A 27,644-nucleotide genomic window follows, 5' to 3' on the forward strand; every position below is an offset into this window, starting at 1 on the left:
CAAGTGGACTTAAACAAAATGCTTTTTCTTACAAGAAAATGTATTACATTCCACCCGCCTTTCAGCAGGCAAAGAAAAGTGGTTTGTAATCAGAACACATGGGCTAAAATGAAAAAAATAAGCAGGCATTTTTATGAGTTCTTCTAGTATTTATGGGATCATCATCTTTTCTGTGTGATTGAAGTGTTCTGCAGTAACACAGATATTACTTGGCTGGCTCTCTTTAAAAAGGGCTTTACATGTGACCTTTTCAGAATCTGATGATCAAATCTGTGAACTTTTCTCCTTCCCACCGTATGTCAGAAAGGAAAATTACATGCTCGTCTGTAACCCACAAAAAAATGAGTTACAGATTCTAAGAAGCCTTGAAACCAGTTAATAAATTCTTAAGTGATAAAGTGCCTTCACTTTACTAATTCATTTCATGTGAGGTTTGAGCATTTATCTTCACAGAATAATTTATGAAACTTCTTGTGGCCTACTCGTTCATTGTTCCTTTAACAGCGAAGGAACGCAAATATTCCCCTTTGCAGACCGGGAGAAAAAGACAGCTCCCCACCAGGTTCTCCTGCTTCTTGTAGATTCTGTGAATACCCTTATGTGGGAGCTCCATGAGGATGCAGATTCCTGGATGGGAGACTGAGAAACAGTTGGGCTCTGAGGGTGACTGCTTTCCATGGTACCCTTCAACAGGGCCCTAAGGTGTAAAAACGACACGAGTTATTACAATCAAAGATTATAATAAACTGTGCAGGTGGAACCACATCCCAAAGGTGTTTCTAGGACAACAGTGCGTGGACACTTGGCAAAATGGAGGCATAGGGACTAGGCCATTAGTGGATGATCTGAGATCTTTGAGTTTAGGTACAGAAGTCCTGGTCCTCTTTGGGGTGTTGAATTAAGGGAACCACCCTCCCCCCTCAAAGAAGAAAGCTTTGAAAGTTGAAACCAAATTCCCACTCACAGGGCCCAGTCCTGCAAGCTGTTAGACACCCTACATTCAATGGGACTTGAGGTGCTGAGCACCTCAGTGGATCAGGTCCTTATAGAGGAATAATTATGTAGGGGGAAACAGAGTACTATAAATGGCTGATACATCGTTCATGAATATAATAGAGCTTATTAACAAACACATTTGAGACCAAAATAAATTGTGGTCTGTATCAATGGGGGACAACTTATAGACAGTGATGTCTTTACATTTAATAGTTAACCCCTTCCAAGATCATGAGCAGACAATGCAGCACATGGGGATGCATTAATAGTCAAAATACATGCTCTGAATAAGGTGCTCCCCCTCAAAAAAATTTGCCATTTCAAAATATCTTCCTTTCTATGTTCTCACTTCTGTTTAAAGGAAATTTATAAGGTTATATGTTCTTTTCAGTCTTTACCTCTCCTTAAGTTGCCCCAAAACATATATTTTACAAACCACTTCTCAATAGCATGTATTAGCTCTTGGTTTGTTCAACCTGTACATAATTACAAAGATAATCATGCTCTCACTGAAACCAATGACAACAGTAGTAGGTCCATACAGTATACACACAAAAAGATTGAGTGAATGACAATCAGATGTTGGAAAAGAGCTATAGTTCAATTTTATACCAATTCAAGTATATTTTGATTATTCCACATAGCAAACTGACTTTGTTCAGTTTAATATTATGTCCCAAGTAAATTGCTTCTTTCACTTCCTAGCATGACTACTCCACAGCTTAATGAGTGTACGTGAGCCACTTGGGATGAGAAAAAAGGGAAGCAATAGCTAACAAGGAAGAGGGGAGAAGAAAAAGGGACCCAAACAGTCACTAAGAGATGGGCCACCAAATATTGTTTTTTTTAAAAATGCAGACCTCTGAACCTTATATGCCTCTAATAATTATGATCTCATTCAGTATGACACAAACTCAGGTTTTCAAATATGATATTTAATGTATATACATAAATATATATGCTGTACAGTAGAAACTTTGTAACAAATTTGGTTACACATTGACATTGTATGATCCCCTACAGTTATGCCCCAACAGCCCTCCTGCTAGGGACTTTAAAGGGTTCTGGGAAGATCAGTAGCTCCACCAACAGAATTTGGTCCAATAAAATATATTACCTCACCCAGTTTGTCTCTCTCATAGCCTGAGACGAACATGGCAACAACAACGAAGGGGGGGGAGGAAGTGGACTCTAAAAGCGTTCCTATGTGGATTTGTACCAAAAGAATTTTAAATGTGTTTGTGGGAGCCAATAACCTGTGCTGAAATCTAACTTTCTGAGCAGCTGTCTGCCAAGTCAAAGCAATACTTATCTTACAGTAGTACTACAAGATTTCTTTTCATATCAAAGTTAAGCTTATCTTAAACATATCTTCAGTACATAAAGTAAGGAGAAAACATCCCTTTAAAAACATATATGCAAAGGGAATGTGGCCTTGATGTTTTCTGGCATCAAGCGAGATATACTGTCTTATTATTTTCTGTTCTGGGATATAGTCATGGCATTATCCAAGGATTTGAGGGACCTGTTGTAAGCATGTCAAAAAGATTTTTTTAATTGACTTAGTTTTGTAAGTATTGGATCATAAAAAAATGGGCATTAAATTCCAGCTACATCCTATACATTTGAAATTTCCCATTAATTAACCTTCCTGTTTAGGGCTTGGAAGTAAGCTAATGTTGACAGTACTCTGTGTATACATCCCTGCAGTAGAGAAAAATCTATAATAATAATAATAAGCACTTCCATAGGACTGTGTGAAAAACACAGTACAGACATTCATTAATGGGAGATTAGACTTCTAAGTACCATTAGCCCCATCTCACAAATAAGGAAACAGACAGAAATGAAGCAATTTGCTCAAGGTAACATAGTGAGTCAGTAGCAGAGCTCTGATTAGAACAGACCTGTTACCACGAGCCCAGGCTCATTCCACAAGACCACAATGATTCCATTCCTCCCTAACCTGGTCATTAAAATTAAATAAAAGACTATGGGACTAAGAACCAGTGGTGCAGTGAGAAGGAGGAGACAGAGCTGAGAAGACTGGGTGCAGGGGGAAACTGGGACTAGCTCGGCAAAGAAACTGGGAGAGGGAGCCAGAAGCAGGGGAGACACAGACTAGCCAAGTAGCTTGGAGAGGGAGACTGGGACTGGGAGCATGCGTTGGAAGGGATGTGTGTGTGTGCGCATGAGACACTGGAAGCCAGGGCTGGGGAAAGAATGACTGGCTGAGGAGCCAGGAGAGAGGGAACTGGGACTCACTGGGCACGTAGACAAGACAAGGAGCTCAGAGTGAGGTGGGGGACTGGGAATAACTGAGCAAAGAGACTTGAGGGGGGGAGAGAGAGAGAGAGAGAGAGACTGGGACTGGATGCCCAAAAGGGTGAGACAAGGACTTGTGGAGCAATGAGGCTGGGCCATGGAGCCAGAGAAGAGAAGATAGGACAGAGACAGGTTGGAGGGGATAAGGCAGAGGGGATCATGCTTCAGGAGGAGGAACAGGCAAAACAGGCTGTGCCCACTAGATCACACTCCCCTCTAAAACCTTGACTGGAAGCCAAGATTCCTGACTCTCATCATTCCTCTCCTGTGAACAAATATCTGTGAAACCAGTTGGCAAAGCATCCAATACCCTGCTAGTGCTGGTCCACAGAGCAGATGCCAACCTACTATTGCTATCAGTTACTCCACTAGTTCATGCAACAGAGGTCAGTGTGGTGAATCTGAAGATTCCAACCCTGTTGATGAACCATGGGGGTGTTTCTATGATGCTAATGATGGAATTTCTGTTTCAGTTTGCTTTTTAAAAAACCTAGGAAATTTCATACAAAAAACTACATTAAAAAGAACATTATTAGGGTTGCATAGTCAGGTACTCAAAAGTTAAGGAAATGCCAGCATTTGTACAACCTTAATTCCCCCTCTTTTCCTTATTCATTATGATTGAGTCTTGTATCATAGTTTGTGTGTATAATTTTAATTACACTGACAGTTCTCTTGATTATCTGAAAGCTAAAATATCCCAAGTTATTCAGTATCTGTTTCCCCACCCAGCACCCTGCCCATAATAGGATAATTAAGTTTGTAATATAAATATTAGCATATTAGCATTTGTATAGCCATCTTCATTTTCAGTATGCTTAATGGACATTAACTAACTAATCCTCACAACAGTATTCAGAGAAGTATATTACAGAGGGGGCAAACTGAAGCAAAGAGGTTGTGACTTCTCCATATGCAAGGCAGGTTTAGAATTCAGGAGTTCTTGGTCACTACTCCTGGGCTCAGATCATTCTGAGATAAATATCAGTGCACTTAACAATAGCAAGGGTGAAATCCTGGCCCCATTGAAGTAAATGGCAAAACTCAGACTGATTTCAGTAGGGCCAGGACTGCACGCTAAACATTCAGGATCTTTTGCTGACTACAAGAGGTTTCTTAAGAGTCAGCACGCTAACAAATATGCAGATGTATCAAAATTAAAACTAAATATTCTTTCGAATACACCTTTCAATACCAGCCGCTTTCAGACATAAATATGAATATTAATTTATAAGAAACTCCCCCTGCCCGCCCAAACCAGAGTTTTATGTAAAACGCTTAATGTTATCCCAAACCGTGGCTGGCTGCTCAAAGGCATTTTGCAAGTCTTAGGGGACTATACTCGTTGCTTTTCTTAATGCCAGGTAACCTGTAACAACATCTGAAGGAAGCATCCGAATGTAAGCAAATTCTTCAGTGCTACTGAATCTCAGCTTGCTCTGTGGATCTGTATAATTTGCCTGGAAAAGAAACAATGGCAGAGATACCATTCAGAGAGAAATCTCAGTAAAAATGTCAAAACAAAACATTTCTTGAGTCCATAATGTGTGTAACAACCGAGAAATTTATAACACGTTACCACGTGACAAAAAGTCGTTTCCTCTTTCTTCCCTCACATGTCAAAACTTTTACGAGAACTAAACAGTTCCCTGAAAAAGCTTTTACATCAAAAATGCATTAAACATAAGAGGGCTAAAATAGCTTCACATACAAATCTACACAACAGGAAAAAAAACTAACACAGCTCTCTAACATCACTCTAGCAACTGTGTGTCTGGTACAGTCCTTTACAAAGTAGTTCTCCAAAGAATGAGGTTGTTGCCAATAAATTACCAACAAAGAGGCTGAATTATGGGTGGTCTGATAGCTTTGACTTGATTTCTCTGCTTGTGTTGGATTGTTTGTAGCTTTAGTTTTCTTTTCAATGGCAACGATTTTTTTAAAGAAAAAGCTTTTGGTTCTGTGGCTGAACTGATAAGAAACTTGACCTCAGTGGTTTGCATTACTGCAGATTTCTGCTTTCAGTGACACAGCTAACATTGGTCTTGTATCCTCCACTTCTGCTACATTTGGATTAGGGCTTCCTAGGTGAGGTTCCAGCTCCACCCCATCATCCTTCCCTCCCTGTTGCCACAGAAAGCTTGAGCATATGTTAGCTATCAGGCTCAGCACATTGGGTAGAACCAGGAGAAAAGCTAATCTCCATTGTATTATTCTCTCCACCCTAGACCCAAATGAAATAACTATTGACCCTGGTCGTATTATCTTATGTTGTACCTGCCAGTGATATGAGACCTTCCTTCCTTGCTCTCCCTGACAAGAGATCTGGGATGGTGGAAGGCTGAGGCATTGGAAGCTTGCTTTCTTTAAGAAGCATACTACCAAAGGAGACAGGGGACAGGAAGCACTGCAGAAGAGCACAGGCTCTGTAGGCCTCCCCAGATTCAGGATGTAGTGTTGAATCCCCTGCCAGTTCCATGGCAGGAAGGAAATGTTCTCCATGGCGAAAAATGTGGAGGGAACTCTAAAGTGAAAACTCAGTACGTGGCTACTGGGTAGTCAACTGCCAGGGCTGGTAAGCGTTATGTAGCAGAGTATATTGAGGACTATTGCCATATAGCATTTTATTTTTTTTACAACGCCACAAAACATTAACTAACATGAAAAATATTTTAGTTTTCAGAAAATAGCAAATGTAGGACTTAATGAAGGGCCAATATCATCCCTGATGTAGTCAACAAAGTTAACCTGGGTATATATTTGTACACCAAAGTTCTATGAGTTTGGCTCAAGGTGTGTAAGAAAACAGGTTGATTTTTAATGGACAATAGCAATAAGTTTTTCAACTAAATTGTATCTACTTATTTATTGCATGTCATTAAATGTTTGTTAAAAAACTGTGACCCTGAGAGGATCCTCTACCAGTCTTACACTTCATACTGGAGGTCAAGACATTACTATATACTAGATGTAATTACCATCTAGTGATTTTCAGATAAATTCTGTTGGAAGCAATATGATGATTAAAACTTTTTCAAATATTTCTGCAATAATTAAACCAGATAAAAAGCAGAGCAATGCAATTTTGCAAGGAAAAATCCCTCCACATTTTGTAAACTAAGTCAAAGGCCACAGATACTTTATCATGTTCTGAAGTATGTAATTATCTTAGTCTGTTTCTACATCACCAAAGCTGATACATTTTCAGAAAAGGTAGAAGTTCAAGCATTTGAGTAATTTCTTCTGTTAGATTAAATTACTTTGTTCTGTATGTTAATCTAACCAAAGGCCTACCTTCTAAATTTCAACAGAAGAGCTTAAGTGTCTAAAAATGCAAATGCAATCCATAAATACAATTATTTTTGAACTTTTAGCATATGCCGCATTAAAACTATAAACTGGCTGTCTTATTAGACTATTAAGGGATATAATTCCATCTGTGTTACCACACAGAAAGAGACAAGAATCAACAGAATTCAGTTGTGGTATTTAACATAACTGCTGATGTACTGATGGGAGAGTTTTAATGCACTCCTCATTTTATATAAGACAGACCATTTAATACTTCCTTGCATGAGTAATGCTAAAGAATTTAGTGTACATAGCATTTCTTGGGGAATCCTGCACTCCTCACAGGAAATGTTCTCATACAAATGCTATCAGATTTCTCACAGATAATGGGGGGGCATTTTTTGGACTAGACTTCTAAAATATTCCCTTACGTACTGTATCTTCCCATTACGAAGTGATTTTAAGAATAAATGTCGTGCTTCTCATGAACCAATTCTGACTCAGCAATTTAAAGGACACATAGTCTCCTATCTTAATAAGAAAGGTTGTTAAACAGGATATTTTTATCAGTCAAGAGAAACTTTCCAGCCATAAGCAAAACAGGAAATTTGTCCCAAGATGTATTCAGAAGATGAAAAATTGAAAGAGCCAAAAGAGAAAAGAAAAAAAGCAGCGCTGAATGCAGCTGTCAGAGAGAGATTATCTGGATCATACTAGAGTAGTTACATTTACATAGCTCATCGACAGTGGGGGATGGGCAAAAAAGAAGGGAAGAGACTGCTGAAGTCAGTAGGAAACCTACAGGCTTCCCAAGGGTAAATTTGGTCTCCTCTGGCTAATTAAGAGCCAAACTCTGACACATCTTTACGTAGCAGTGGGAAATAGTAGCCTCTCTAATCCATGTGCTCACTAACTGACCAATTCTGAAGAGGCTCTAGGCCAGTGAGGAAGGGAATTATAGAGCTGCTTTGGGAGGTGGAAGTGGAAAAGGCTTATGCAATTAAGCTCCTTCAGCAGCCCTTCCCTGTGCTAGATCAGAAATGTTACTGCAACCCAAGTAAACACAATTAGGGCTGCTGTTTACACCTGCAAAGCAACAGTAAGGCGAGGGGATGGGGAAAAGATAGAGGGGGATGAAGACACTAGTTGCATCCTCTGTTTTTTTCTGCTCAGAATCTGTTTGTATTATTGTTACCTCACCCTCCCAAACCTTGTCTATTTCATCCACCTGTTGCGCCCTGTCTTTCCTATAGAATGACAGACTTCTGGATTACTTGATTATGTGGCACTTAGTACAACTGAACCCTGATCTTTCCTTGGGGATCCTGGGTGCTACCATAATATAGATAATATTCTAGTTAAAAAACACAAACTGGCTGGAGGGGAGTGGTTTTATTGGGTGGGCGAGCTATGTCCCAAATGACCGGGGAGAAAGGCATGTGTTTGAATCAGTGGTCTGATCGACCCTCCAGATTTAGGAGTTGCCAGCTGAGATCCAAGTGGCAGGTTTCACTCAGAGATGAAGGATCCCATGGGAGACATATTGTCTCCTCTGATGTCATCCACCAACTGCCTTTATATATTAAATCAAAAAAACGATGTTAAAAGAAAATTAAGGTTGCAAAGTAAAGCTCTCAAAAGTTAGGAAATGCCTGAATTAATGTTGTTTGTACAAGCTTAATTCCAATTCCCTTGCGTGGATGCATTATGATCCCAATCTTTAATTACATGATCACATTCTATTTTTATCTCAGCATTCCTGCAGCATTCAGTGCCCAGAATGGATGGTGCTCACTTAATGAGCAACTATTCAATGCTTTGTTTTCTCCTCATTGTTCAATGTGTGGCCCTCCAACTTGTTTACTGCACACTACTCTTAACCCTGTTCTGAACACAGAATTATTAATTTCCCCATGCAGTCTTCTATGACACTCATCACTACAGTATCTGAGTGATTCAGAAACAATGAATTTATGTTCACAACATCCCTGAGGTAGAGAAGTATTACTATCCTAGTTTTAGGGATGGGAAACTGAGGCACAGAGAGATTAAGGTCAAAAGTGGCCATCAGTTTTGGGTTTCCAGTTTGAGATAGCCAGAACCTGATTTTTTTCAGCGTATTTAGCATTATATGGCACTTTCCATGTTCAAAGCAAAACTTCTATTGACTTCAGTTGCAGTTTTTCTGCACTCAGCTCAGCACTTCCGCAAATCAGACCCAATGTTTAAAGTTGGGCACCCAAAAACTGAGGAACCACACAGTTAATTTAAAAATATAGTTTAAGTGACTTGACTAATATCACATAGGAAATCTACAGCAGAGACAAAGGTAAAATCAAGTTCTCCAGGACAGCATTCAACTACATTAACTATGCTCAGTGCAGACAGAGAATTTAGCTGCCAAATTCTAACAAGTCTCTACTGAACATATGTGAACTGACATTTTAGAAAGTCTTATAATTTGGCCAAATGTGGATGTTTTTTTCATAACAGAAGCAAAAGGTATATCCCTGACACAAAGGCTACCCCACTGCCAAATGGCAAGTTCCGACTCCAAATCATAGGGGCATTAGAGCTTCTCAATGTAACAGTTGTAAGAATATTTTTGAACATGAGCCAAACAACATATTTTTCCCTAATCTTATTCTCTGCAACTGTTGGATCATTTTTCCAAACAAGACTAAGAATAATGAGCTGGAGACCGACACTGGACATAGAAAGTTTTAGTCTGAACGGTGAAGTTTGGAAAAATTGTATGCAACTGAAAACAGGGTCCTTTCCTGTAATGGGAAATGTGAGCTACCAGCTCCACCTATAGTGTGTGTGGGTGGGGGAACCAGACTCTACCACTGCGAAGAGGCAGGGTAGGGGGACTTGTGCAGCTATCTCAAGAGGCAAGGCCCTTAATCTGCTTTGGATCTTTAGCCATGGAGTCCACCTAGGTCTTAGGACAGTGATTCTCAAATTTTTTTTACTGGTGACCCTTTTCCACACAGCAAGCCTCTCAGTGTGACTCTTCCTCCCCCACCCCCCATCAATTAAAATGCTTTTTTTAATATTTAACACCATTATAAATGCTGGAGGCAAAGTGGGGTTTGGGGTGGAGGCTGACAGCTTGCAACCCCCCATGTAAGAACCTTGTGATCCCCTGAGGATAAGACAGACAGAGTCCGTCTGGGCAAAAATTACATTGGGGAAGAAAACTACTAGAGCCTCCCCTGGGATAGTGCTTGGGGTGTGCTACAGACCGCCAGGATCTAATTTGGATACGGATAGAGCCCTCTTTAATGTCTTTAATGAAGTAAATACTAATGGAAACTGCGTGATCGTGGGAGACTTTAACTTTCCGGATATAGACTGGAGGACAAGTGCTAGTAATAATAATAGGGCTCAGATTTTCCTAGATGCGATAACTGATGGATTCCTTCATCAAGTAATTGCTGAACCGACTAGAGGGGATGCCATTTTAGATTTGGTTTTGGTGAGCAGTGAGGACCTCACAGAAGGAATGGTTGTAGGGGACAATCTTGGTTCAAGTGATCATGAGCTAATTCAGTTCAAACTGAACGGAAGGACAAACAAAAATAAATCTGCAACTAGGGTTTTTTATTTCAAAAGAGCTGACTTTCAAAAATTAAGGAAATTAGTTAGGGAAGTGGAGTGGACTGAAGAACATATGGATCTAAAGGCAGAGGAGGCCTGGGATTACTTTAAGTCAAAGCTGCAGAAGCTATCGGAAGCCTGCATCCCAAGAAAGGGGAAGAAATTCATAGGCAGGAGTTATAGACCAAGCTGGATGAGCAAGCATCTCGGAGAGGTGATTAAGAAAAAGCAGAAAGTATACAGGGAGTGGAAGATGGGAGGGATCAGCAAGGAAAGCTACCCTATTGAGGACAAAACATGTAGGGATAAAGTGAGACAGGCTAAAAGTCAAGTAGAGTTGGACCTTCCAAAGGGAATTAAAAGCAACAGTAAAAGGTTCTATAGCCATATAAATAAGAAGAAAAGAAAGAAGAAGTGGAACTGCTAAACACTGAGGATGGAGTGGAGGTCAACGATAATCTAGGCATGGCCCAATATCTAAACAAATACTTTGCTTCAGTCTTTAATAAGGTTAATGAGGATCCTAGGGATAATGGTAGCATGACAAATGGGAATGAGGATATGGAGGCAGATATTACCATATCTGAGGTAGAAGCGAAACGCGAACAGCTTAATGGGACTAAATCGGGGGGCCCAGATAATCTTCATCCAAGATTATTAAAGGAATTGGCACATGAAATTGCAAGCCTATTAGCAAGAATTTTTAATGAATCTGTAAACTCAGGGGTTGTACCATATGATTGGAGAATTGCTAACACAGTTCCTATTTTTAAGAAAGGAAAAAAAAGTGATCTGGATAACTACAGGCCTGTTAGTTTGACATCTGTAGTATGTGAGGTCTTGGAAAAAATTTTGAAGGAGAAAGTAGTTAAGGACATTGAGGTCAATGGTAAATGGGACAAAATACAACATGGTTTTACAAAAGGTAGATCATGCCAAACCAACCTGATCTCCTTCTTTGAGAAAGTAACAGACTTTTTAGACAAAGGAAATGCAGTGGATCTAATTTACCTAGATTTCAGTAAGGCGTTTGATACCGTGCCACATGGGGAATTATTAGTTAAATTGGAAAAGATGGGAATCAATACGAAAACTGAAAGGTGGATAAGGAATTGGTTAACAGGGAGACTACAGCGGGTCATACTGAAAGGTGAACTGTCAGGCTGGAGGGAGGTAACCAGTGGAGTTCCTCAGGGATCGGTTTTGGGACCAATCTTATTTAATCTGTTTATTACTGACCTCAACACAAAAAGTGGGAGTGTGCTAATAAAGTTTGCAGATGATACAAAGCTGGGAGGTACTGCCAATTTAGAGAGAGACCAGGATATCATACAGGAAGATTTGGATGACCTTGTAAACTGGAGTAATAGGATGAAATTTAATAGTGAGAAGTGTAAGGTCATGCATTTAGGGATTAATAACAAGAATTTTAGTTATAAGCTGGGGACGCAGCAATTAGAAGTAACGGAGGAGGAGAAGGACCTCGGAGTATTGGTTGATCACAGGATGACTATGAGCCGCCAATGTGATATGGCAGTGAAAAAAGCTAATGCGGTCTAGGCGAGGTATTTCCAGTAGAGATAAGGAGGTTTTAGTACCGTTATACAAGGCACTGGTGAGACCTCACCTGGAATACTGTGTGCAGTTCTGGTCTCCCATGTTTAAGAAGGATGAATTCAAACTGGAACAGGTACAGAGGAGGGCTACTAGGATGATCCGAGGAATGGGAAACCTGTCTTATGAAAGGAGACTCAAGGAGCTTGGCTTAACCAAAAGAAGGTTGAGGGGAGATATGATTGCTCTCTATAAATATATCAGAGGGATAAATACCGGAGAGGGAGAGGAATTATTTAAGCTCAGTACCAATGTAGACACAAGAACAAATGGTTATAAACTGGTCATTGGGAAGTTTAGACTTGAAATTAGATGAAGGTTTCTAACCATCAGAGGAGTGAAGTTTTGGAATAGCCTTCCAAGGGAAGCAGTGGGGGCAAAAGACCTATCTGGCTTTAAGATTAAACTCAATAAGTTTATGGAGATGGTATGATGGGATAACATGATTTTGGCAATTAATTGATCTTTAAATATTCATGGTAAATAGGCCCAATGGCCTGTGATAGGATGTTAGATGGGGTGGGATCTGAGTTACTACATAGAATTCTTTCCTGGGTATCTGGCTGGTGAATCTTGCCCATATGCTCAGGGTTTAGCTGATCGACATATTTGGGGTCAGGAAGGAATTTTCCTCCAGGGCAGCCTGGAAGAGGTCCTGGAGGTTTTTTGCCTTCCTCTGTAGCATGGGGCACGGGCCACTTGCTGGATGATTCTCTGCTCCTTGAAGTCTTTAAACCACGATTTGAGGACTTCAGTAGCTCAGACGAAGGTGAGAGGTTTTTCACAGGAGTCAGTGGGTGAGATTCTATGGCTTGTGTTGTGCAGGAGGTCAGACTAGATGATCATAATGGTCCCTTCTGACCTTAATAGCTATGAATCTTTATTTTGTGTTGTGAGAAATGCTATGCCAATTTAGACAAGTTTAAAAAAAAAATACTTACAGGAAGTCCTGAAATATCAGAGTATTTCTTGGCTGGTTTAAAGGAAGGAGGAGCTTCGATATTAAAGTCTAAAAGTATGTCAAAGACAGAAAGGAAGACATTAACTTCTGCATTCTATCTTTTCAGGGTCACTCTTGTGTTTTGTTTTGTTTTAAATAAAAATAACACTTGGAAAGGTAAACAATTGTTGAAAAATTGAAAAACAATGGTTTTACTAAATGAAATGTCTATTTTCTTGCAACAGTAAGGCAAAGAGACATGAAACAGAATTAACTGAAAGCATTTAGCTTGCTTTCTTTGTACACTAAGGCCCTCATCCTGCTTGCCTTACTGAGAGGGGTAAGGTGAGCAGGATTGGCCCCTAAAGGAAGAAAAATGCAAGAGAGCTATTTGAACTGCATTACAAACACAATGGTTTCATGCAAGTCTTAATGACAATATTTCCTCTGCAGTCAGAGATACTATATCTGCAAGAATAGTCACTATGCCTGCTGTACGTTAAGACCACCAAACATTGCTCAAGACTGAAGCTTTGAAATACTGTAATCCAGAAAAGCAAAGTAATCTTTTAAATCAGATAAATCTTTAAGCATGTGCCACTTTAAGCCTGGCCAATGACCTAGAAAATTGTCTGAATACTTAAACGAAATTATAGAAATTGCTATTTTTTTGGTGCCCCTTAGGCAGTAATAGCATTGCTCTTATATGCAAACATTTATTCAGACACAACTCGGTATGTTTCAATAGTTACAAAAAAAACAAACAAACAAACCCTAACTTGACAAAGTACTGATATGCACAAAAATATCTTGTACATGGCTAGCTTCTTTCCTCCCACATGCATCTGATTCAGATTTTATGGATGAAGGATTCCAATTTAGCAGATCAGATCCTTTAATCGTCACGTGCACTATAAGGCAATAATTCAAAAGATATTAATGCCAGAGGCAGCTGTTTTAAAATATGCAATTACGTTTGTTTTTCTATCTTTTTTTAAAATGTGTACATTTACAAATAGAATGTAGTGGAAATAGCAACCTCAGCAGATTGTCAGTTATAATAGCCAGGAACACACAGTCGTCTGCATTTTTCTATAATAGTAGTCTCAAAAACCCTTTTAAAAATGGCAAGTTATTTTTGGATAAAACACTTGAGGGTATGCCTACACTACCGAAAAAACAACCCTGCAGGAGGGAGTCTCAGAGGCTGGATCAACTAACTTGGGCTTGCGCTTCGGGTCTAAAAATAGCAGTGAAGGCATTCCTTTTCAGGCTGGAGCCCCGGCTTTGAGACCCACCCCTCTTGTGGGGTTTCAGAGCCGAGCCTCCAATCTAAGCAGGAACATCTACACTGCTACTTTCACTCCCATGGCGCAAGCTTGAGTCAGTTGACCAGGCTCTAAGACTTGTTGCCACAGGGGTTTCCTTGCAGTGTAGATATACCCTAACAGGCTGACAAATAAAATATAAAAAAATGCAAACACGCTCAATTTATGAGGTGCTTTTTTATTCTTATAGCCTGCCCAGATAAAAACTGAGGGGTAGATTCTGCCTTTTATTCATGTTGAGCAATTTATTACTCTATGAGTAGATTAAGGCAGACATGGGGTTACTCATAGAGTACCACTCAACATGAATAAAGGTTCAGAATCTTGACCTCATAAACTTTTCTCTCTCAAACACGCACAAACTTTCTAACACCACTCCCAATTACACGCTTCATGTTCCTCTCCATTTGGTTGTGGGGTCAGGCTGTTCTTACATAGTATCACTGGAATTTGTTCAATCAGAATACTGCATGCATAGATAAAATTTAGGTTCATTTTAAAGAAAGTAATTTGTGTGGATTTTATTATTTATAAATACATGCAAAGCATCTAAGCAGCTTACAACTAGGATCATTGAGTTGCCATGGCAATGCCCTTTCAGAAGCAAGAATTTGTTTTAGGTTCTTCCAAGTTCTGTTCTTCTTCCCAGCTGCTGCTCCACCAATGCCAGAGTGCTAGAATTAAAACATAGTGTTTAAGAAAAAATAAAGATGACTATTTCAAAATATGACATTTTTATTTCACAGCCTTTGCCATACGCCTCATCTTGTCATGAACCATTTATCATGCTCACTTATTTAATCAATAGTCTAACACACTGTACACTTTAATTTCAGTTGCAAGAAAAACAAAGATTTTTTTAACTGTGTCAAAACTACTATTTTTGGGATTAACTGAAGGAAATTAAAATCTGCTTTTTATAGGGAAATAGAAAATCAGTCTGGTTAGGGTTAGTCTGAGATTACAGGATTCCACACTTGTGTGCACTTCCCATCGTATTAAAACTGTTTACTATGGGGTTGTATCTAAATTGTGATTACATGTCTAAATTCTCTTTTGCATGGCATATGCAAAATTACAGGTGCAGCTGTATCTCCAGTAAGTGAAAAGTGATTGTGCAAAAATACAACTGATCTTGTAAAATATAATCAATGCTATGAGAAGCCTTGTGGCAATCTTCTTTTTCTTTCAAATGAAAGAAGACTGTAAAATAGAAAAGGAGTAAGAGAATGTTGTGCTGGAAAGACTATTGTGCATTTTGAAAGCTATACTAAAGGAAGCTTTTCTATAGTTATTATAACAGTCATTTCAGTTATCAAATGTGATTGCTATGGAGTAATTTTATTTATGTGCCTCAAGAGAAAGAAGATACACAACATACTATACTACTTCTAAAAGATGAAAGGACTGAGCTTCTCAGTTTTATTTCAAAAAAGAACATTTTCTCATAGCCAGAAGTGTTATCTCTGTTAATATTTACTATCCACCACATCAGCCTTATCAAAACTCTCTCAAAGTTCTGCACACACATTTTGGCTGTATTTTATAAATTTGTGTGTAAAGTGCTTGAGAATGGGAGGAGGTGAGAATGGTAAAGTAGATGAATAGGATTCTCCGTGAAAAGATTTTTCCATAGAGGTGACTGTAAGATACTGTATTCAGGGAGGATGCTCATGAGCTAGTGATACATCAGCTTCATTTTTTTTTGGCAATGAATATCCAAAATGGAAAGTAGATGGAACATTTAGCTATATGACTAACACCCTGGTAACCTAGATAGCACTGAAAGAGAGAGGCTATTGACAGCTACCACAGCCATTTTCATCCCAACACCTTTGTAATTCAGATTCATTACATGGATTTTTCCCCTACCTCATCACGTTTCAAGTTATCTATTTGGCTTATTGCTGGCACTTACGATGTGATCTAAAGCTAGTGGCAAGACTCAGCCAAACTGGAAATATACTAATTATTACACTGTGAAGAATTTGTTTTTGCTTTAATAAAAGGAAGAAGAATCAGAAGCTATCACTTTTTTCACTGTATATTTTGCTTTTAAATCCACTAAAGCAAGATTTAAATATCTGGATTTAAGGCCTGATGTTGCAAGGTGCTCTGCACCTTCTGGCATCTGAACAGATTGAGGGACTGAGAACGGAACTGAGAGCATTTCCAAATGTTTAAAAATACCAATGGGGATGGGTGGTATAACAATGATACTTGCTGATTATACTTTACTTAAATAGACAGAAAATGCTATAAATTGGATTTACAAAAGCAAGATCAGCAAAATTTCAGTGCTATATGCTTGAGAAGGCCCTGATCCTGTGGATCTATGCAGATGGATCCTTACACCTGCATGGGGTGCCTTAGAAACTGACAGGGTTTTCTTTCTAGGCCTACCCTCAGAGACCCAAACGCAGGATTTGGGCCTAATGCACTTGTGTATTTCTTGTAAAAGGTACTGGACTGATAGCTTTATTGACAGGAAAGGTACAGTAGCGGCAGAGATAGTACAAGGCTCGTTGTACTGTTCTATGAATGTGCCTCCAATTTGTTCTGGAGGGATCACCTCTAGGAGTTTGAATGAGTGATACAGAAAAGTACTCTCTATCCTGGTTCTTCCTGCTGAGACTGCCAACAACTAAACTGACATGAATTTGTATCTGCTTTGACCTGGAGTGAGCCTCCTCTTACATGATAGCAATCAAATGGCAACAACTCTCAAGTGCAAATTAATTTAGCTGCATGTGAGCTGGTGACTTATGGGAGAAAGGCTCTAGATCCCATTATCAACCCCTTGTTCTATTCAGTTGCCAGAAGGTGCACAGCACCTTGCAGCATTAGTCCTTAAATCTAGATATTTGGGGATTAACAGTTAAAGGGCAACTTCTTCCTTCCTCCTTTTTATTTTTAAATTTGCAACCAAAAATTCTCTCTGGTGGAGTGAACTAACAGTTTTTCAGTTTTTGGCATACTTTTAGAAGTTAAGGTATTTGACTTTATTTTCTTCACAATGAGATTAACTTAAAATAAAATTATTTTAAAAGTCAGCAGAATTGTTAATCGCAGCTCATGGGGTGGATGTGGGTTCAGATAAGCTCCTAGAATTTCCCTCTGATTAATTTTTGTGTCAAGTGTGAGACAATACTGTGTTTTCATTACAATTTTACAACTAATTCTGCAACAGTGGTACCAGATTCTGTACATACCTCAGCTTTCATGCCTGTGGATATCAACAGTTTCAATTCAGATGTAGTGAAATTCACCTGAAACATGAAGGGCCAGCACAATGCATCTGCACTACCCAAATCCTATACTCAAGCTACGTGAAGAGGCTCTGGGCACATGAGGCTTCTGCACAAACCATGCAACCCAAAGAGACTGGTGCTTAGAGAAGAGTTCGAGAAGCAAAGGATGTAGTGGTCTAAAATAAATGCAAAGCCTGAGACTCTGGGGCCAATTTCATATCCCTGTAAAACCCCTGCTTAGCAAACTACACCAAGTACTCAGGCTTTATTTTGTGGGATGGTTGCATCTGATTCATACAGAATTAAATTACAGGGATCAGATCTTTCTTTTTGAGCAATGGCTTAGGGCTTGCACTCTGAAAAGGTTACTGGTCCAAGGAACATTTGGTAGAGTCTGACAACTGGGTCTGAGCCCCCAACAGGTAGCAAGATAGCAGACATTAAAACAACAACAAAGACCAAACCACAATCACATTAGCAGCTATTATCATCTTGCTATGCCTCTACCCACAATTTAATTCTGAGGTTATTTTAGCAGCCTGTACTTCACAAATTGCTAGAGTTTCTACCACTTGAAAGCTGGAATGCCAAGATTTTAGAGAGTAGTAAGTATTTGTTTCTAGCTCTAATGATTGAGAGAATGGCCGCTAACATTATGTTGGAAATGAAATTACTGAGGGGGTGCAATGGCAATCACTAATGACATGATTGATTTTTAGTCCATTATTTTGCAACCTGACTGGGCTTAGGAAAGAATGCTTCATGCACTTGAATGGATTGGATTCCCAGATTTACAATGGTATAAATTGTTCATTTCTAGCCTTGGTGACTTGCGAGATACCAGACCATAAACCATTACAGGTACCTTGATCTAGCAGCAGTACTTTTTTGGCACTGGGTCAGGACTGAATATAAGAAGTCTTGCCTCTGGACTGGTGTCATTTTCATGTTCTGTAATTTAATGCACACTTTGGCCATATCTTGGCATGGATTTTGAAGCTGAATTTCTTTAAAATTGATGGTATGATATGGACCCTTGACGTGGCTCCTAATCTTACTTTCTTAGTAGGAATATTAGCAATGTAGTAATATAGTATCTTAGTTACTATTTCATTTAAAGTTTGAGAATTTCTAATGGTTAAAATACTTACAATGAAGTTTGAATCCTTAAATGGCAATGGTTTGATGGCAGCTTCCATTGCCCCGGTATTGGGATCCACGGTCATAAATTTATTCTCATTCATGGTCTCTGTACCTACAGTCTGCAGAACAAACACAATCTCATTGCTTATTTGTTAATCTGAATATATTTAAAAGAAGAAAGTGAACAGTTTTCTTTGTGAACATTAACTTTTTAATCCATTTCTTGTGAAGTAAGCCTTTTTTAAACTTTGAAAATGTTACCTGCCATTAGTAGGTGTAGCATTAAAGGGGACACTGTCAAGCAAATAAGGACCAATACTTAAAATCTGGTAGCTAAAAAAATTAAAATTGGGAGAAGGGGAGAGGGGTTACCAAAGTCTACTAAATAGAAATGCCACAGGTTTTGTTTTAATGTCACTGAAAACAACCTGAATAAACTGGAAGAGAGCACATGAGCACATAAATGGGCAAAAGTACATAACATTTGTTTCAAAATGTTTAGTATTAATAAAGTATCAATATCAACACAGGGAAGAACTTCAAAATGTACACTGGGCTTATTCCAGAGGTTCTTAATAAACTTTTCCTCTATTTCTGACTTCAGTGGGAATCATGTCTAAATAAGGACTGAGAAAAAACTAATTAAAGACCTTTGCATCAGTTCAAAAATATGAGCCTTGCAAAATTCCACATGCCCACTGGCTATGGGTTTGGTCTGGGGGGAAGGGCGGGAGGGGAAAAAAAGGGATGGGTATGTTCTTTGTTTTTTAAAGTCATGATTGTAAGGAAGAACAATTGTGTCTAGGCTAGCCACTTTTTGTGATAATTTTACAAGAATGATACATAGCTTTTGTTTTTTATCTTGACAGTGCCCAATTAAGTTTCTGTTCAGTCTGTATCACAAGTGACTGAAATATAGCAAACAATAAATACACAAAAATTCCTAGGTGAAATTCTGGCCGTATTGAAATCAGTGGGAATTTTGCTACTGGCTTTAATGGTCCCAGCATTTCACTCTCTCTAACTCTTCTTTCTTGAAGATCAAAAGGACTAGGAAAAAAGCTAATAGCACTTATAGAACTGGCTGACAAGTATTTCCATATCCTGCCCATACACTGATTGTGCTCAGACTATAAAAACTCTTTCCGTAGAAGATGTACATTGCAAGACATTCCATGTTGATACATGTTCTTTTAGATGGTATGCAAGGTTCATTAATGTTAGTGAATTACACAAATGCACCTAGAAGTTGAGAATATATTTATCTCAGGCTCTGATCCAGCAAATCTTTATGCATGTAATAACGAAGGGCTTATTTGCATGCTTATATAACCACATGCATAAGCAATTACAAGCTTAGGACCTAACTTTGCAAGTGGCCCACTTATCTGGGGAAATATTATCACTCAGTGTCAGTGATGGATTTTTTTCTTTCCCTGCTTCTTATGTAGCATCTCCTTTCCTGGAGGTTTGCAACCATGGTAGCCCATTCTGTACAATGATCTGCTAATCTCTTTGTGGATGAATAATCCCTTTGATCCCAACCAGGATACCACATCATTCGTCCAAGATTTTTTTTGCCTTTTGTTTTTCTACTGTCAACTTGCCCTTCCACTGCCCATAGACCCAATGTAAGTTTTTAAGAGTTAGGAAGAGTCTTTAGTCTATTTAACTAATCAATCAAACAGATTCATTAAAGAAAAATCTGAGCATGTTGAGTAAAAATGCATTCAACAAGTAACACAAATTAAATATTCTGTCAAATATTTTAATGAAATTAAAAATTCAACAGTTACGACATTTTATTTTTCAAATTTACTCAAGGTCTCAGTTGATGAACCTGTACAACTGGAAATATTATCATTACAATGTCAATCCACTTCCATTCAAGTCCATGGCTCAAACCCTATTCCGCCCCCACTAAGGACAGTGCAAGTAGAACCACTAATAGACTAGGACTCTGTCATAGGAGAGGAATAAATCCAGAAACAAAAAAGAAAAGCACAAGCTTTTATGTGTATTTATGGAGCAGTGAAAAGAATGAGTCCTACTCCTCTCAGTCCTTAATTGGTAATGCTAGTGAGCTGCTTGGTCTCAACCTCTTTTTCTTACCTTGGCCAAAACCAATGTCATATTCTTACAAATATTTATACTTTCAGGACATAATTTTAGAAGCTAGTATTTCAGGTTTAAGGAGCAAGCATTACTCTTAAGTTTTTCTTCAGAAAGCTGGGACTGAAGATACAAAATGATTGTTGATTAATAATTAATATCCTGCAACATCATCTTTTATCTGTCTTTTTGTGTCACTGCAAAGTCTTTAACTGAAGGAGTCAGCACTCTTTTAACAAACTCCTGTTTTCTTTCCATTTTGTATGTTTTTGTTAGTGGATTATAGTTAGAGATGCATAAATAATTGATGTTTCAGTTTGCTGGCATATCTGAAAAATCTCAAAAAAATTGTTTTAGGTCAAGTGAAACACTTTCAATTTTGAACATTTAACGATGTTTAAAAATAAAATCAAAGGAAATTGAAACAAAGTCATTTTGAATAATATAATCTAAACATAATAAGCACTGGTCCAATGTTTAAAGTCAAAGCAATTAAAAAAATTCAGAGGACATCAGATGGAGGAAAGAGGGTATTATTACAAACATAAGCCCTGATTCTGCAATCAGGATTGGATTCAGTGGGGCTCTCTGCATGGACACAGGAGTTCACCTGCTTGAATTCAATTGCAGAATCAGGGAATTGGGCCCAATATTACGAACACTATTGGGTCTACTGATTGACATGAATGGGATTTTCACTCACAGTTGCAAACAATACACCCAGCACATTTGCAGGATCAAACCCTTAAGAAATTACAGGTTCATAGTATCAGACTAACTAATGCTACAGCAAACTAGACTGAGAATGATGATCAAAACCGAAGTCTCCTGGTAACTGTGAGATAAAAACATGCTTGCAAGACATGACAGTCTCATACAATGAACAGTCATCACTGCTTGTATTAAAGCTTTAACTTACAGCAGTACTGGGATGGAAGAGGGGTATTTAATTTAATGTTGTTATCTTTCTGGAAGAATGTAAAGGAGTTTCATTGAAACAATTTCCAGCATAGGTTACGTTCTTAGAAAAACTATCTAAGCTATCATCTCCTGAGTTCCTCTAACTAGAAAGCCTTTCAGCTCCCTTTTCAGTATAAATTCTGAATTAAAATCCTCAGCATTTTAACTATGAAGTCAAATATTTTCAACAATTCTAAAAATTGTTTCAAAATGTGCTTCAAAATGCCAGTGGTTTAAATCACAAAAACTATAATCAAAATCACAAACATCACTTACTGACTATTTTTTTAAGTTTCAAGAGGCGAAATAAACCATCAAATTAATTTTAACTAATCCTGTTTTTCTATTATAATACCTATACAATTTGAAATTGAATAATATAATGATAAACAAGAACAAACCACTGCTAATGAACCTGAAAGACCTCAAAGGGTAATTAGTGCTCAGTAAAGGTATTCTCTCCTAGTCTAACATTAGTGAAACAAGTCTCTCAGTGGTGTAGCTCTGCTTTGATTTAGAGTTTGGGGCAGTAAAGAAATTAATTGCTCACTTTCTAATGTTAGTAATGCCAGAATTAAGAGTGGGCTTGGGTCTCATAAAGCTCCTTTCAGTCTCAGTTTTATTAGATGGTCTGGTTTTCAACATCACAATGAGCAAGTGTATAGCTCAAAGAGAAAAAAACAAGGAGGAGTCTTTGTGGCACCTTAGAGACTAACAAATTTATCTGGGCATAAGCTTTCGTGGGCTAAAACCCACTTCATCAGATGCATGGATTAAAAATGTGTGATATATGTACAGCACATGAAAAGATGGAAGTTGTTCAATGTGTGTTGCTAAGCCTATATCGCCTAGTGGCTACATTCCTCCTAAATCCACACCTCCTCCCCAGTTTACTTCACTATTCACCCAGCATTTTGACTATAATAACCTAAAAACAGCAAGTACTTTGTCATAAATATAATAAAAAATATATTATAATAGGCTGACAGTGTTTGCCTGAAACAACCTAATATTAGCAGATGTTGATCCTGCTGGGAAAGAATTAGGTAGGTTTTTCTGACTTGGGCCCCAGTTCAGCAGAGCTTTTAAGCATATGCTTAAATCCATCCCTATTTGGTGGGACTTAATTATGGTTTGAGTACTTTGATGAATAGGATGGACTGCTGCCCAGTGACGGAGATGAATAACTACCCCTCTTGGATAAAGGAGAGGTAAGAGTCTGGAGGAAGAGGGCCTCTGGCATAGGCAGAGCACTCCCAACAAATGGGCCACAGGAGCAGACAAGTCTGGGGAGCAGATCTGAGCTGAGTTTTGCTACCTTAATGTTGGTTTCTTTGTTATTAAAGCCAAACCCCAGGAATGAGTCTAGTTTGGACTCTAGATAACATCTGGATTGTACTGGTAGAGCAGGCTGGGAAAGCTGCCTACTTGCACATTAGTTTCAGTCCTAGGTTTTGATAGATTTATTCATTTTCTACATATTTTGTTCCAGATTCCCTGCCTCTGATGTATTATATTTCACATCTCATCCCCAAAGATTTCTTCATCCATCTGGTTTAATTTTGGGAGAGGACAGCAGAAACTTGTAGAACATGGAAGCAGAACTCTTTGTTTTGGCTGTTTTGAGGTGGAATCAGCAATGTGGGTTTTTGGGGGGACTGAGTTCCAAGTCTAATTAGTTTGCTGTGAAATTGCTTGTCTGCATTTTAAGTCTTTCTTTAGTAAAACTACATAATTCTCTAACTTTCAAAAAGGGGATGAAAATTCTATATTGGAATAACTGATTTATGCTGACGATGTAATTTCCCAATCCATTTGGACTACATTTAATTTGTGTATTGTATTTTATAATTTGGTTTCAACGTTATTGTAGTATTTTGTGAAAAAAATATTTAAAGGTTTGTTTTTTTGTTTTTTACAGCAACAGCTATCACACCCATACAATGCTGGCATCCTGCTGCTGAACACAAGGAAATTGGTGATATGGCTTGGAAAGAAACTGCATGTATACACTATTGTAGGTAATTTATCTGATCTTATGCCCCCTTCCGCTGGCTGTTCCAAACAGTAGCTCAAAAACTGCAATTCCAAATGGGAGTACTTGAGGATAAAAATTTCAAATCAAATCAAAATTTTGTTTGTGAAACTTTGACCTAATATTAAACTCTATAAGAAAAAGAAAGATGGGAACTCTTTATGAAGAAAAAAAATACTATAAACATTATTTTTAGCCAATTTTTACCATAGGTCTTATGTTGAGTAGTTCAGTCATAAATAAAGATGATAATCTATGTAGCAGTTTTGTTTTCATAATAGTTCTTATGGTGTAATACTTTTAGTATTATGGTTTTGCCTCATGTAGACAACCAGTGGGAACAGTAAAGGAGCTTTGATGTTGGATCAGGCCCTGGAAATCAATGGCAAAATTGCCACTGACTCCAGTGAGCACGTGACGGGGGCTGCAGAGGGCAGACTTGTCTCTGCCCTCGGTATAATGAAGGCTTGATAATCTGTCTTTGGTTATTACTGTATGTGGTATAGCTGTAGCAATGTCAGTCCCAGGATATTAGAGAGACAAGGTGGATAAAATACCTTTTATTGGACCAACTTCTGTTGGCAAAAGAGATAAGCAACCCTATGGCTCAAAAGCTTGTCTCTCTCACCAACAGAAGTTGGTCCAATAAAAGATATTGACCTCACCCACCTTGTCTCTTTGGTTATTACAGTAGTCTTTAGATAGCTGACTCCCAATACTTCTCTTTCAATCAGTTAATTCTGCATTGGAATTCTGAAGTTCATTGATTTTTCTTGTTTTCAGCAATTCTTGACTCTAATATTGTCCACTTCCTGTGAGCCATTTGATTATCTATAGCATCTTTGGAGTATAGGTTACACTTCAAAACTGTGATACTCAACTTGCCACATTCTTTACAGGATTGCATAACATCCTGACTACAGAATAATGATGTAGCAACTGGCCAGGGAGCAACTTGTTAACTCAAAACTGAGGGATGGGTAAAATCTGTATTTTCACTGGTAGCAAATTAAGGTAACTGAAAAATGCATATTGAAATACCCTAAAGAAGGTCACTGGGTGATAGCAACAATGATAGCAGCGGACTTCTCAAAACAGGGAATAGACTTTGAATGTCAGATATTTCCCTGAATCCCAACTAATACTAATCATACTGTAACATTTATTAAGCTGTTTTAATATATTAGCTCTCACTTCATAACAAGCTTGCTACAGATTTTTTTGCTTTCTAAATATTTAATTCCTTTAACTCGGAGTGGTGAAGTGACTTCAGATACTGAAAAGTTGAGCACCAATTCTCCAGAAGAGGAAAATTAGCACTATGTATCACCGGAGATGATGTGGGGGTGAGTTTGTCACAGTTAGATGGGCTTTATTTTTAGATAAAATGATAGCTTTGCAATGTTGGTGGTAGGAAAATTTAGAATAGTGGATTCCCCAAAACAAATACACTGAAGTCTCAGTAACAGCATCAGGATGGGATAGTAGCACTCCCTCCTGAAAGTCAAGATTAACACCATCTATTCATTTTTGTGACAGAAAAGGGGATAACTATAAATATTCATTCAGTAGCATGGGGTCTTGGTCCATTACTAGGGCTCTTAGGTACTACAGTAATGGAAATAATAAATAATAATGCACAGACAGAACAAGTCTTCCCCATCTGGCTCAATGTTACTGGTTCTTGGGTTCAGTGGGAAACATTTCTCCTTCTTCCCTATTGGAAAAGGAAACCTGATGCAATTCCCCCAACCTTTTCTTTTTCAGACTTCTGGCATATATTGGCTTTTTAAGAGCACTCTCCTTTCAAGAGGATCAAAGGATTTCATGTGCTTATTTTGGGTGAGGAAAAGAACTGAGAACCAGAGATCTCAGCTTGAGACTGTTCACATACCAGGAGAAAATACTGCATTTGTACAGCAAGTTTTGTTCTGAAGGATACTGAAGACCATCATATACTAAATTAATAAAGAACCTCAGAAATGTAGCCACCTCTGAAGTAGAGGGCAGCAGTGAGGCTGGCAATGGGTACTAAGTACATGGCCCAACAATAGTCTTATAAACTGCAACCAGCCAGTAGTATGGGCAATATGCTCATGCATACAGTGTAAATTAGGAGTAAATCCTTTTAAGTCAATGGAGTTTCACTATTGCCACCTCAGCGTAAATAAGATGGAGAATCAGGGCTCACACTGCCTGATCATACTCCCATTGATTGACATCAAAGGCAAAAATTTCATTGGGAGTAGAACTGTGCCCCAAAAACTCACAACAAAAAATAATATTCTTGCTTAATTACAAGCTATTTTCTTCAAATACAGCCAGTGCACTAGTTAGGAAGGAAAGATGAAAGGGTATTAACAAGGAGAGAAATCAGATTTCTTTTCTCTCCTAAGTGACCTATAACTGAAAAGCAGTTTGACCAATTTCCTCCAGACTTTCTATAAACAATCTCCTTTGCCTTCAGAGAAATATGGCAATATTCAAGCCAAACCATTTTTCCAAGCCAAAGTTACCAGGAGGCTAAAATAGGCTTTATATTGGAAGCTGACTCCGGCCTTAGCTATGGAGAGGTAACTGTCCCTCCCACTTCCCCCCTTAACTACAGTATTCCAATAAGAGTTTATTGAAGTGGATGCTTCATTTACGGAGGAAAAAAGCTTAACATATCTTCCATTGCTGATGCCTGAATATATTTATAAAAGCCTTGAAAAAGAATGGAAAAAAATCTGTCCTTCCCCTACCGCCTACAGCTGAATATGAAGTGTTACTCTATGCAAATTAACTCAAAAAAGGTGACTGGAGCTTAGAAGTAATTGAGCTTGCTGTAAAAAGCATTTTCTTGTTTGAACCATGGCATGAAAAATAGTTAAATTGCAATCTAAATAAATAACGTGAAAAAAGGTTACACACTGTAGAGAAAACGATCTGTACCGTATTCCTTCAAACTTTTCTGTTTTGAAATGGCTCGAAACATCTCATATTCCATCTGCCTGAGAAAGGCTAACTAAAATTTTACTCATCCATTAAAAGACTGAACTGTCACAAAGTGATGGATAGCTTTTCTATGTTCTCTGTAGAGCATGTGAACACCATAAACTCCAAGTGCTCTTGATTAAAGGGCGACATACTTATTAGGGCATGGCTACACTTGCAGATGTAGAGCACTTTGAGTTAAACCAGCCTTCGTAGAGCGCAGTAGGGAAGGCGCCGCAGTCTGTCCACACTGACAGCTTCAAGTGCACTGGCGTGGCCACATTTGCGGCACTTGCAGCGGCACTGGGCATTATGGGCAGCTATCCCAGCAGGCAAGTGATTGCAACATGCTTTTCAAATGGGGGTGGGGTGGAGTGGACAGGGAGTGTGTTGTGTGTATGTGAGGGGAGAGAGTGGGTTTTGGGGGGAGCACGTCAGCATGCTGTCTTGTAAGTTCAGACAGCAGCAGAACCCCGCCCCCCATCGCCTCTCTCTCTCTCACACAGCATTCCACACTAATGGTTGCTTTATCTCAGAGCAGATAAACATGCCGGCTGTCAGAAACGGAGCTTTCAATCTGCATTCCTACAGTGATTCAAAAACAATGACAAGAGTGGCCACTTGACTTAAGGGGATTATGGGACGTTTCCGGAGGCCGATCAGAGCGCAGTAATGCAACACCTCGTCCACACTGGCGCCGTGGCACTCCAGCAGGGGCACAGCAAATGTTATTCCACTCACTGAGGTGGAGTGCCAGCAGCGCTGTAGCCACGGAGTCAGAGCGCTTTACGTGCCTTGCCAGTGTGGACGTGAGCTCGTGCGCCCAGGGGCTCCTTTATTGTGCTGTAACTCACAAGTGTAGCCAAGCCCTTAGTGTCCCATCACTGACTGAGCTTCAAATCACTAACATTCACCTACCTTGGTGCTTTCAGTCACAAAATACTTGACCAACATGTATAAAATACTAAATTACTTTGTCACTTAGATGGAGGTATAAAATACACTAAAGCAAAGCTCTATTAAACTGCATAAGGGTTTGAATTTAAAATTAAAAATGCAGCCAAAGAGAG

The 27,644-nt window shown here is 38.7% G+C and overlaps 1 protein-coding gene across 6 annotated transcripts in view; it reads right to left on the reverse strand.

Annotated features, from left to right (window-relative positions):
* Positions 1-1,910: 1,910 nt before the first annotated feature.
* The window catches only part of INO80C (INO80 complex subunit C), a 39,275-nt gene continuing 13,541 nt past the window's right edge, over positions 1,911-27,644 (reverse strand). For 2 of the 6 annotated variants that reach the window (XM_037889918.2, XM_043540425.1), the window contains exons 2-6: positions 18,500-18,610; positions 17,310-17,366; positions 14,660-14,771; positions 12,771-12,838; positions 1,911-4,781 (exon numbers count right to left, since the gene is read on the reverse strand). In XM_037889918.2, coding sequence (XP_037745846.1) covers positions 4,650-4,781; positions 12,771-12,838; positions 14,660-14,771; positions 17,310-17,366; positions 18,500-18,610 — 480 coding nt within the window. In that variant the 3' untranslated portion in view covers positions 1,911-4,649. Of the gene's footprint in view, positions 4,782-12,770; positions 12,839-14,659; positions 14,772-17,309; positions 17,367-18,499; positions 18,611-19,651; positions 19,694-27,644 lie in introns of those variants that run through there. The other 4 variants (XM_027821376.3, XM_043540424.1, XM_043540426.1 and 1 more) reach the window with 3 other exon arrangements.

The sequence above is a fragment of the Chelonia mydas genome, chromosome 2, assembly GCF_015237465.2.
Source record: "Chelonia mydas isolate rCheMyd1 chromosome 2, rCheMyd1.pri.v2, whole genome shotgun sequence".
Lineage (NCBI taxonomy): Eukaryota > Metazoa > Chordata > Testudines > Cheloniidae > Chelonia > Chelonia mydas.